General features: G+C 39.1%; 1 protein-coding gene across 1 annotated transcript in view; it reads left to right on the top strand.

Annotated features, from left to right (window-relative positions):
* GCH1 (GTP cyclohydrolase 1) overlaps nt 1-12,908 on the top strand; it is a 44,052-nt gene that overhangs the window by 20,269 nt on the left and 10,875 nt on the right. Inside the window, exons 2-3 of the mRNA XM_090270907.1 lie at nt 6,910-7,019; nt 12,180-12,235. Coding sequence (XP_090127033.1) covers nt 6,910-7,019; nt 12,180-12,235 — 166 coding nt within the window. The remainder of the gene's footprint in view (nt 1-6,909; nt 7,020-12,179; nt 12,236-12,908) is intronic.

Genomic DNA, 12,908 nt, shown 5'->3' with positions numbered 1-12,908 from the left:
CAGTATTGCTGGCTATAATTTAAAAACTGAGCATTAAATTCCCAGAATTTATTAATCTTCTAACTGGAAGTTTGTATTCTTTGACCATCTCCCCATCTTCCCCATCCTCCCAGCCCTTGTAACCACCACTCTGCTCTGTTTCTAAGAGTTTGGCTTTTTAGATTCTCTGTATAAGTGAGATCATGCAGTCTTTGTCTGGTTTAGCTATTTCACTTAGCATGATACCCTCAAGTTTCATCCATGTTGTCTTACCTACATTTTCATTATTTAAAAACAACATGGGAATTTATTTGCTAAGGATGACAGAAATGGGAATTTCCAAAACAACCAAAATTTTACCTTCTTTGCAATGCATGGGATCATTTCTGCTAACAAACCTGCAGTTTATGAAGTTAAGTTCATGGAGCGTATCAAGGCTGTGCTGCGGCTCTGTCTACTTCAGTAGGTGGTGGAAACAGTTGCTGAACCCGTCTTAGTTTCTGCCATTATGTTAGTCTGTGGAATGTTTGGATTCAGGCTTATTTTGGCCAAGCTTTGCAAATGTTAGCTTTGTCTTAAGTGCAAAGAGCTGTGAGTATTGGAAGCGACAACAAGAGGTAAACGGAAATGAAAGCAGAGAGAGTGCTTTCCTTCCCTCTTTTAATTTGTTTTAACATTGCTTTGTTCTTACTTCTAGGACAAATTTTTCCAAACAGGAAGTTGAAAGCAAAAAGTTTTAATGCCACCCGCAGGGCAGAAATCTTTGTTTTATTTGCAGACTGTTATTTAGGGAGGTTTCTGAAGGGGTTTGCAGAGTTGCATGAAGCAGGTTGTGTCCTTCCTGTGACATCCTCCTCCAGCCCCGGCCTTCCTTCCAAGCAAAGGTAACCCTAGTTTCTTGCTTTTTTCTCAGGAAAAAAAGCACCAGCATGTGTATACACCTCAATTAAAAATTTTTAATTAGTGAAATGTCTCAAATATGCAAAGAAAAGAATAAAGAATGAGTTTAATCAACATTCATCCAGTTTTAACAAATTCTTATATTTTGCTATAATTACTTTAAAGAAATACAGACCCTGTTACCCTCCATCCAGAGTTAACCAATTTCCTGAATTTGATCTCTAGCTCTCATGCTTATTTTATATTATTTTTTAAATTAATTAATTTATTTGTTGTTTTGTTTATTTATTTATTTTTAGAGGGAGGGGAAAGGAGAAAGAGAGGGAGAGAAACATCACTGTGTGGTTACCTCTCACTTGGGCTCCCAATTGGGGACCTGACGTGCAACTGAATCATGTGCCCTGACTGGCAATCGAACCAGTGAGACTTGGCTCGCAGGCCGATGTCTCATGCTTATTTTAATACTTTCATTTTATGTGTATGTCCAAAACAACATGTAGTATTGTTTCTACTTCATTTAAGTGGATTATGTTTTACATATCTGTTACTGCTTTTGATACTTGCTCTTTTCACTGGACGTCATTTCAGGAAATTATAAATGCAGCTCAGATTCACTCACTTTCACTGCTGCTCATAGTTTATTGGATGACTCTACCCAAACTGTGTAATCATTTTTCTGATGCACAGTTAGAGTCCTAATATTTGCTATAATCAATAATGCTGCAATAGGAATTCTGATGTTCTTTTGGCTGCATGAGTTTCTTTGGAGTCCCTTATTTAAATCTATTTTAAGGAAGTAATCACAGGGTAAAGACTGACATATTAATTGGATAAAATGGAAGATCTATGTTTAACTCTGGCTCTGTGCATGGCATAGAGGACGCTGTGTGGCAACTCTAAAGCATTAAGCTCCAATGCTTTCTTTCAAGGGTGGGAGAAATTAGCACACATAACAGTGGTACAAAGAGGTGAAATGAAATAAGTTCTGTATGCTGGTAGATGTGGCTTTGGTGTTGGGAGAGTCTGGGCCAGTGATTCAGACCTTTATCCAATAAATCAGAGTGGACTTATCTTTATTAGCACCTTGCGTTGATTCAATTCCAGCCAAGAGCAAAGAGGCTTGATGTCTTTTTAGGTCTTGCTTTCTGTGTCTTGTTCTAGAACCAGCAGGGAGACCCCCTTCTCTTTTTCCTACCCCTTAGGATGGATGGCCATTCAATGTTCCAACTCTTCTTCTGTTGTCTTTTGACACTGCCCTTGCAGCAGGAAGCATCAGGTATGAAATTCTGGTTCCCTTGGAGATCTCTAATTTTTCATGCTGATTGCCAAATATCCTAGATAGTGCTAATTCGTATTAGCACTCATTCAAAAGAAACTCCAGTAGACACAATTTTCTTTCTGTGGGTAATATCCCAGGAGTTTCCTTTTACCTTCCCCTACCGAGCAGAAACCTGTTTCTTAATACATATTTTATTCGAATAAGAGCATTTTGAAGGTGTGAAGATTCTACGTAGCAGCACAAACCATGAAATATGTCAAAACAGGGTTTCTCAAAGTGTGGTTCCTAAACCAGGAGTACTAGCATCTTCTGGGAATTTGTTAGAAATTCAGATTCTCAGGCCCACCCTTACCTGCTAAATCAGATGCTCTGTGGGTGGAGTTCAGTGATAAGTGTTTTAACAAGCCCACTGGGGGAGTCTGAGAACCCATGCTTCAAAGGGTGCTTAAACAGGCACTGGGTGATCATGCTGTGGGCCTGCCTTGCTGTGCTGTTCGGAAGGGACTGTGCTGCCCAGCAGGGTTATTTGTTGTCATTAATGACATGAGAAAGGTATACTTTCCTGCTTTGTGCGTGTGTGTGCGTGCATGCGTGTGTGTGTGTGTGTTTGGCGTTGTTATAAACAGGCCTTTAACTTTTGGAGGCTACTTTGGTTTTCTTTATTGGTTATAACCTACAGTAGGAAATAGAATGCCATAAATCCTTGTTTCCAAGGTTACCTTCTTGCTGCTGATAACAGGCAGGAAATTAAAACAATCTGTGATAGTGTTTTGTTCTTATTAGTCACAGATGGTAGCTTTCAGATATGTTGAAGCAAAACATAAATATAGCAGGGGAACTTTATTATTGTTGAAGAAAAATGATTTGGCTAGGTCAAATTTATAGGCTGGGTTCATTTCAATGAAATGGGATATAGGCGACATTAGTGTTTCATTACCACACAAGGCATTAAGACACATGAGGGTCACTAGTTTTGTTCTTTTGGGTTTAATTTTGAGTATGTAAAAACATTTACATTATTTCAAAGTCAAAACTATAACAAATAATATTCAAAGATGTCTCACTCCCACCCATGTCTCTTCCCTCCTGTTCTGTTAATTCTTTATGGGTAATCATTTTTATTTGCTGTTTAACTTATTCTTTTATTAGTGTTTATTTTTGAAGATAGCCATATGTATGTGTATATGTTCATATCTTCCCCCTTTCCACTTTTTTTACACAAAAGGTTGCATAATAGAGTATTTTCAAAAAGTTATTTTTAAAAGTTATCTATTGAGTGTAACTTTAATTCAATGAAATTCTCCAACTTTATATATGCAATTTGAGTTTTGACAGAGGCATAGGTGAAGGTATAGACTTTTTCCATCACCCAAAGAGGTCTTCACTCTTTTGTAGCCAATCCTCTGTCCCACCTTTTGTAGCCAATCCTGCTGGTTCCTGGTAAACAATCTGTCTGCTTGCTAGCATTATATTTGCCTTTCTAGAATCTCATATATTGTTTTTCTGTGTGTATGTATGTAGCTTCTTTCACTTAGTTGGAGATTCAGCCATGTTAGTACATGTATTGGTAGTTCTTCTGAGTAGTCTCCATTGTTCATACATTCTAGTTGGTAAATATTGCCTATTTTTTTAGTTTTTATTTTGAAATTCTTTCTTTCTTTCTTTATTTTGGGGGAGGGTGCAGAGAAGAAGGAAACTTGATTCAGCGCAAAACAGCTGAATTGTGATACAGCACGGCTGTAGGCCAGCCCTGGGCCAGGCCCCTCTCTGGATAAACAACTCTGCTCTGCTCCTCCATGGTCTGCTCTGTTCTGCTCTGCTCCTCATCGAAATAATTTTAGACTTAGAGAATAATTGCAAAGATAGTACAGAGAGTTTCTGTATACCCTTTCCCAGCTTCCTTTAATGTTATCAACACTTAAGAAATTAATATTGGCACGAATACTATTCTCTAAACCACAGAGTTTATTAGGATATTAGTTTTTTCATTGCATTTAGTTGTCATGTTTCTTTAGTTTCCTCTAACCTATGACAGCTTCTCAGTCTGTCCATGTGGTTTTTAAAGAGTACTTATTTAGGTATTTTGTAGAATGTCTCTCCATCTGTCTGGTGATTAGACTGCAGTTACAGGCTTTTGGGAATAATACCACAGAGGTAATGTGCCCTTCTTATTACTGTAGTCCCTCACTATATCGCGGTTCACTTATCGCGGCCTCACTGTATCGCGGGATTTTTAAAAATATTATATTTAATTATTTAGTGTGGAGTTTTCGCTATATTGCAGGATTTTGCGATACTGTATACGTATGTTGTTAAAGTTACGTAGGTTTAAGAGTATAGAATAAATGTAAGGTTCCTACTTCGCGGGAGGGGATCTGGACATAATACCTGCTATAAGTGATCACTGTGTATCAGGAACTACGCAGTATCAAATATGTCTTATTACTGGTGAAATTAACCTTGATTACATGGTTAAGATACTGTCTGCCAGGTTTCTTCACTGTAAAGTTACTATTTTTCCTTTATTATAGCCTGTTTTTTAAAAGCAAGCTATTGCTTTTTAAATTCTGATGTTCATAGAGTGCCTGGGACACATAATTTAACAAAACCCTCAATCTTAATTAAAGTCATAATAATAACAACTGCCACTTAACCTGCATAGTTCTAAACACATGGATTATCTTATTTAATCCTAGGGTACCACTGTGAAGTAGCACTTTTTCATGCCCATTTTACAGGTGAGACGACTGAGGTATAGAGTGACTTGCCTGAGCTAGTTAGTGATGGAGCTGGATGCTAGCTTAGCCTAACTCCAGGGCTAGCTTTTAACATGAGCCATATGGTTGTTGTCAGAGCTTAGAATGGGGATACTCTCATTCTTTGCCAGAGAAAACAAATGAGTACTTCCTACGTTTGACAATTTTTTTTGTTCTTCTTTAAAAAATAGTTTTGCTTGTTTTTTTTTTTTTCTTTTCTTTTTACTTCAGAAAGATTCCTTGTGTAACTAAGATTTTAGTAAGTTAAGCATGGCAATAAAATTTACATGAAAATCTTGGAGAAATCCTGAATATTCTTGTGAGCACTAAGGATCTGTTTTTAGACTTCTTTCAGAAATATGACTGAAGGTTAGGGCAGAGTATTAGAATAGAAGACAGCTTTTGAAGAAGGAGTGTTTACCTAAAGGAAAGCACTGAGCCTTCTCCTTGCTGGATTTTATCAGCCTCTCTCAACAGGGGTGTCATGTTGGTCTGTGTGTGTCTAAACCCCACATGTTCACTTTGTTGACCACACTAATGACATTCCTACTACACAGCCAGATGTGTCTCTGAAGAGCCTGACTCAAGGGATGCTAACTGTGGTTAAATGATGACTCAATATCTGGGAGCGTCTATTCCACCAGCAATGGGGCGCCTGAAGTCCAGGCTGTGGGGGTGGACATCTGCACGTCTTCCCTGTGACTCACTCTGCAGCCTGCCTTTCTGAGGAGAAACAGCTACAGGTGGTCGCAAAGCTCTATTCATCCGCTCTCTTCCTGTCTCATCCTATCATGTCGTCCTTCTAGTCTCCCAAGCTAGCTAAATGTCAGTGCAGTTTTTAAGAATAAAGCTTTTCTCTGGTTTGTTTCTAAATGTCTGTTGTATTTCTGGCTACATGTGCTGGGGTCCACAGATTAAACAAAACACTGTTCATCACCCAAAGGCAAGCTGGGCAGGCGCACACATAAAAACTACCATTTATTTCTTTAGGAAGGGAGGAAGGCAGCTATTTAGAATAAGCCTGATGCTTGCATACAATAAATAGAAGTTTTATAAGAATAGAACATTATTTGGGGAATTAAAGCAGAGGTGAAGTTTATAGATGTCTGGATCTGGCCTCAGAAGTCAGAAGACTAAGGATTTTTTTTCCTCAGATACAGTTTTCTGTACACCCATTACAGAGAAACTGAAAGCATCTCATTTTTATCATCAGAAATAGCCACTCTTTTGTTTTGCATACTTTCTATTTCCCCTCCCTTTCTCATGCTGCAAATATATTTGTAATCCTGCATTTTTTTAAATTAAAAGTATTTTTACGCCTCTTTTTAAAAAAATTATTTATTTGTTTGTTTATTTATTTTATTTTTAGAGAGAGGGGAAAGGAGAAAGGTAGAGAAACATCAATATGTGGTTGCCTTTCACTTGTGCCCCCAACTGGGAACCTGACATGCAACCTAGTCATGTGCCCTGACTGGGAATCGAACCAGCGACACTTAGCTCGCAGGCCGACGCTCAATCCACTGAGCCACAGCAGCCAGGGCTTTGGTTTTTTTTTTTTTTAAAAAGGATTTTCTTTATTTATTTTTAGAGAGAAGGTAAGGGAGAGAGAAAGGGAGAGAAACATCAATGTGTGGTTGCCTCTTGCATGCCCCCAACTGGGGACCTGGCCCACAACCCAGGCATGTGCCCTGACTGGGAATGGAACCGGCGACCCTTTGCTTTCTAGGTTGGCTCTCAATCCACTAAGCCACACCAGCCAGGGTGTAATCCTGCATTTTTATATAATACTATATCATAGGGATTTTTCCCCATCGTTTAAAAAAGACTTTGCTAATTTGGTGGGAGAAGAACAATTACTTTTAATTTGCGTTCACTTAATATTTTAGTTAGGATTAATGTGATTGTTCGTATATTTACCCATAGATTTGTTACTTTTTCTGCTTTGTATCTTTTCATAAAATTGGAAATGTTACTAAAGCAAGCCTCTGATTACAGATGTCCTAAATGATGCTATATTTGATGAAGATCACGATGAGATGGTGATTGTGAAGGACATAGATATGTTTTCCATGTGTGAACATCATCTAGTTCCATTTGTTGGAAAGGTAAGGTTTTCTCTGTTGTTTCCCAATTTTAAAAGGCACAATGAAAGTTGTAAAATTAGGATAATTATATTTAAAATTGTTATCTAATTCCAAATATTCCAGATATTTAGAATTGCATAAAAACCTTTACCCTTCATCAACCTGACTAATCTAATAGTTTAAACTTAACAAAATAAAAACAAAGTACCTGAAGGCCCTCAGGGCAAGCATTTCATTATAAATACCATGTTAATAGGTTAAGTAATGAGATTAAAGTCTCCTTTTTTTCCAGGGAGCTGCTGCAGGCTCTGAAAACCTTTATCCTTTATTTTGACTAAATAAAGATAGACTTTTGTATAATATGACAGGAGCAGTGATTGCAGAATTTCTTGTAGCAGAGGTTAGAGTGTTAGAAGATTTAATTTGTTTCCAACCCTTTCAATATTAGAAAAAATGTGTCTAATGCAAACTACATAATGTTATCTAGCTTGTCGTAGTTAAAACATACCTTGGAGAACATGCAGGTTTAGGATCTAGAGTTGTCCATCCTCTTCCCCTCCCTCATATCATAACTTGATTTTATTTTGACTTTTTTATTAATAATTTTCAAACAGAAGATTTATAGGAAATAGTGTTGTAAATACAATTACGTAAATTTAATGCTTCTTTAAAAGTTCAATATTTTTATTTATTTATTTATTTATTTATTTATTTATTAATATGCTTTATTGATTATGCTGTTACAGTTGTCCCAATTTCTTTTCCCTTTGTTCCCCTCCACCCAATGATTCTGCTCCCTCCGGTTGTTTCCCCCACTTAGTCCATGCCCATTGGTTGTGCATATAGTTCTTCTCAACATCTTCCCTATGATTCAGATGTTGGCCTGCTTATAGCTGTCCCATAGGTTTCTGAGCCTCTCCTCATTTTCCTCACTTTTCGTTTCCTCTTTCTGCACTGGTTGACTGTTCCTTCCCTATGTTCCGATTTATTGATTTGATCCCTGGTTTTCTTTCCCTCACCACTAATTTTGTTATGTGTTTTTGTTTATTTCAGCAGGACTAGCCTTCATTCCTTCCCCATCTTGTTTAAGATCTGCTGTTATGTCTGTAAGCATTCTTATAACGAAAGCTCTGAACTGTGCCTCAGAAAGATTTCCTATCTGCTTCTTCATTAGATTAGATATTTGCTGTCTGGTCAGCTGTGTGATTGGGATCTCTATCATTATCTGTGCCATCCTGACAGTTTTGTGTTTACCTTTGCTTCCTGGGTGGGGCTGTCACACCTATGCTATAGGGGGTGGAGCCCCATGCACTCGTCACAACTGAGTGACCCTTCTTACCACACTGTGGCATTTTCTGTGGGGGTAGGGGTCCAAGATGGACTCCTGCCGTTCACTCCCCGCTGAGATATCGGGAGCCCCCACACCCTCATCCTCACCCCCTCTGGGCCTCGCAGTCCAAGGCAATGGGGGTCTGCCTTCCCTGGCATTGGAGTTGCAAGGTCTGGTCTGCAGCCTGGGATGCTCCCCAGGCTCTTCTCGGGTGTCTATGCTTACCGCCATCCTGCCACCATTGCCGCTGCTGCTGCTGCCAGCACAGCTTGACCTCTCTGCCCTGGCTTCGCCCCTCCTACCCGTCCAGACGAGCACCACTTCTTTATAACTTCATATGTTGGACTTCCACTTATCTTCTGGAACTTCCGGTTATTTCTGGTTTTGCGGTAGTTGTATTCCCTCTTAGTTGTGGAGGGAGATGGAACGTGTCAGTCTAGGACTCCATCTTGGCCAGAAGTCTCTATATTTTAATTTTTTATAGAAGTAAAACATAGACAGAAAAATGCACAAATTATGTGGGTATTCTGTACCACCTCCCAGATAAAGAAGTAGAGCATTACTGGTATCCTGGAAGCTCCCCTTGTGGCCCTCCTTAATCCCTAACTCATCCCTTGTCCGTCCTTGTAGATTAGTTTTGCTTGTTTTCCAGCTATAGTCATGTGCGACATAAGGACTTTTAGGTTAATTAAGGATCCCATAAGATTTTAACAGACCTGGAAGTTTTCTGTTGCTTAGCCATACCTTATCTCTAGAAATTCTTATCAATTCAGAATACAAGGACTTAAATCTGCTTAACCATCTTACTCTTATTACTAAGTTTTTCCCAGTAGGCTCCCATAAATGACGCCCCTACCCCTAACATCTTTTGTCTTCAGCTGAAGATGGGTTTTAAGGTGGTTGCTTTGGCCGTTTTGCTGAGTGACTCAGTTTTCCTGGGTGTCTCTCATGTGTACAGGAGGTATACATATTATTAAACTTTGTTTTTCTCCTATTAATCTGTGTTTTATTATAGGGATGTCTTAGCTATGAACCCAGATGGGTAGAGAGAAAATTATTTTTCCTCCACTACAGAGAAATAGGCTATGGCATATAGCTAGGTGTGCAATAGACTATACCATCTAGGTTTGTATAAGTGCACTCTCTGATGTTCACACAACAACATTACCTAAGGACACATTTCTCAGAACTTATCTTGGTTAAGCAGCACATGACTGTATTTATAAATGGAAAGAGTTTACAGCATGTATTCTTTGTGTCTGGTTTCTTCTGCTCCACATTGTAAGAGTCATTGATGTTATTGCCTACTGTTGTAGTTTATTTATTTTCATTGCTATATATTGCTCCATTATACATACATACAATGCTTTATTTATCTGTTTTGTTTTGGTGGATTTTGTGCTGTTTTTCTTTTTCCTCTTTTTTTTTTTTTTCAGGTATATTTTATTGATTATGTTGTTACAGTAGTCCCAATTTTTTTTCCCTTTGCTCTCCTCCACCCAGTACCCTTCTTCCCTCCACCAATCCCACACTGCTTAGTTCATGTCCATGGGTCGTGCATATAAGTTCTTTGGCTTCACCCTTCCCTGTATTATTCTTAACTTCCCCCTGTCTATTTTGTACCAACCAATTATTTTTCTTAATCCCTGCACCATTTCCCCATTTCTCCCTCTCCCCCCTCCCAGCTATTAACCCTTCAAATGATCCCCATACCTATGATTCTGTTTCTGTTCTGGTTTGCTTAGTTGGATTTTGTTTTTATTTTTTAGATTCAGTTATTGATAATTGTGAGTCTGTTGTCATTTTAATATTCATAGTTTTGATTTTCTTTTTCTTAAGTCAGTCCCTTTAACAGTTCATATAATAATGGCTTAGTGATGATGAACTCCTTTAGCTTTACCTTGTCTGGGAAGCACTTTATCTGCCCTTTCATTCTAAATGATAGCTTTTCTAGATAGAACAGTCTTGGTTGTAGGTCCTTGGTTTTCATCACTTTGAATACTTCTTGCCAGTCCCTTCTTGCCTGCAAACTTTCTTTTGACAAATCACCCCTTTGTAGGTAGCTCTCTGCTTTTCTCTTGCTACTTTTAAGATTCTCTCTATCTTGAACCTTTGGCATTTTAATGATGATGTGTCTTGGTGTGGTCCTCTTTGGGTCCATCTTGTTTGGGACTCTCTGTGCTTCCCGGACTTGTATGTCTTATTTCCTTAGCCAAAGTGTCCTCTCTGCCCTGGCTTCGCTCCTCCTACCTCTCTGGATAAGTATTTCTTCTTTATATCTTTGTTTGCTGGACTTCCATGCAGCTTGATTTTCTGGAACTTCTGGTTGTCTCTAGCCTTGAGGTAGTTGTGTTCCTTCTTAGTTGTGGAGGGAGATGCAGAGTGTCTGTCTAGGCCTTCATCTTGGCTGGAAGTCCTGGTTTTTTTTGTTTTTGTTTGTTTGGTTAGAAATAAGCGATAAAGATTTATTTAAGGGTCTTAATCCCAGAAGTGTTCTGAAGAAGAAAGTAAAGGTCAAAGTTCTTATGGTAAAAGTCATGTCCCTGAGAATAATCAGTTCTGCATTTATAGCCCTCAGATTGGTCCAGAATGGTTGTCAGCCAGATGTCAGGCAGTCTGCATGATGAACCAGGTGGTCTGGAGGATGGGTGTCTGAGTCCTCTAGGGGGTAATGAGAAAGGTATTTGCAGGTTTGATGTATGTTCAGCATTGATACATAATGATCTGGTATATACCTAGGTATTGGACTAGGAAGTTCAAAAGTTTAAGTTCCCAGGCTAGTTAAAACAAGAAAAAGAATTGTTTCTTCATGCCTTCATAATCATAACCTTCATAATGTTAATAATTTAGCAGTTTGGTTAAAATGACTCCATTTTATATTTTTCCTCTCTCCACTTTTTCCGAAAGTGCTACCAGCATTCTTTTGGTACACATACCTACAAGTGTAATTGCAGGATCATAGGGTATACTCCTGCTTACTCATTAGATACTGATTTTTAGTTTTCCAAAGTTGTTCTGCCAACTTACACTTCACATTCTCTCTTGTGAGTCTCAGTCACTTCACAATCCTTGACAACGCTTTTAACATTTTTAAGTTTAGTATTCTCATGTGTAGTGATTTCTCTCTCTTTTTTTTTAAAAAGATTTTATTTATTTAATTTTAGCAAGAAAGTAAGGGAGGGAGAGAGAGAGGGAGGGAAACATGTATGTGCAAGAGATACATTGATTGGTTGTCTCTCACACAGCCCCAACTGAGGGCCTGGCCTGCAACCCAGGTATTATGCCGTGACTGGGAATAGAATTGGTGATCTTTCGTTTCGCAGGCCGGCACTCAATCCACTTAGCCACACTAGTCATGGCTCTCTTTTTAAAACGTTTTATTATAGAAGATTTCAAATGTATATAAAGATAAAAAGACTGGCATACACAAGTTTCATGTTCCCATCAACCAGCTTCAACCATTGTCAGTAAAGAAACAATCTTATTATATATAGGGGATGTCCTTCATGGGCTATTTGAAAGCAAATCCTAGATATATTATGTTTTCCATAAGTTTTTCCAGTATGTCTTTCTAAAAGATAAGACTGCCCCACCAACCCCAAGACCCCCCTGCCGCCTCCCCCCCCCCCCCCAACTTCAGAAGCCAGCTGAAAGCCCAGGTTTAGATCTATGCTTCTGACCAACTGGCTACAGTTTGGAGATTCCAACAACCCCCTCCTTGGGTTTGATTAAATCTAGATTAGTCTTAAAGATACATTTTCATTGTGTTGAAGTACATGCAAGTATTCTGTATTTTGCTTCCTTATTTCCTTGTTTTCACTTAGCTCATGATTTCTGTCTCTTCTCTGAAGGTCCATATCGGCTACCTTCCTAACAAGCAGGTCCTTGGTCTCAGCAAACTTGCAAGGTAAGTATGACTGTGCCATGAATAGGAAAACAGGTTTATGGGATCTGACCCTACACAGTGAGATGCTCATCAGTCTGTCTTTCTTGACCAGTGTGGTTCTAACATGGAAGTCACATTGCAACTTAAAATGTATAGCCGTAGAGACAGATGTAGAGGACTTAGAGGACCTGACATACCAAGGTCCTTTTCCTCACTCCCCCATTGCCTACCCTCCTCCCTTGTCTCCTAGTCTTTCATCCACTGGCACACCCCTGAAGTCTTAGCTCTCACCTTTCTCTGTAGAGCCTTCCCTGACCGGAGAGGACCTGAGTTCCTATCCTTCAAGGGTGGTTTAGCTAACGGTGAGGGGTGAGAGAGGAAACCCGGGCTGGGGTCTAACTGCACTGCACTGTTTTCGGACTTTTAATCAAAGCACTGTTTGGGGTCTCAACCCTACCTACTGCGGTACTGGGTGCCTTCAGGCACCTCTCTGAAGTCTCCAGGGCCAGTCAGTTCCCTCTGGTGTCGTTGCCTCTGCAGACACAAGACTGTGCCTTTCTTGGTTTTCTCAGCTCTATTGCAAGATAACGCTTACACTCCTCTCTCCTATTTCTCTCCTTTCTGCTACAGTCTTCTTTTCCATTCTTTATCCTGTGTGTTCATTTCTTTTTTTAAAAAATTCCTTTGCTACTAT

Source organism: Furipterus horrens, unplaced genomic scaffold (genome assembly GCF_987537825.1).
Source record: "Furipterus horrens unplaced genomic scaffold, mFurHor1.1.pri manual_scaffold_3, whole genome shotgun sequence".
Taxonomy (NCBI): Eukaryota; Metazoa; Chordata; class Mammalia; order Chiroptera; family Furipteridae; genus Furipterus; species Furipterus horrens.
Note: the sequence above shows the minus strand (reverse complement) of the source record. Positions and strands in the feature narration are given on the sequence as shown.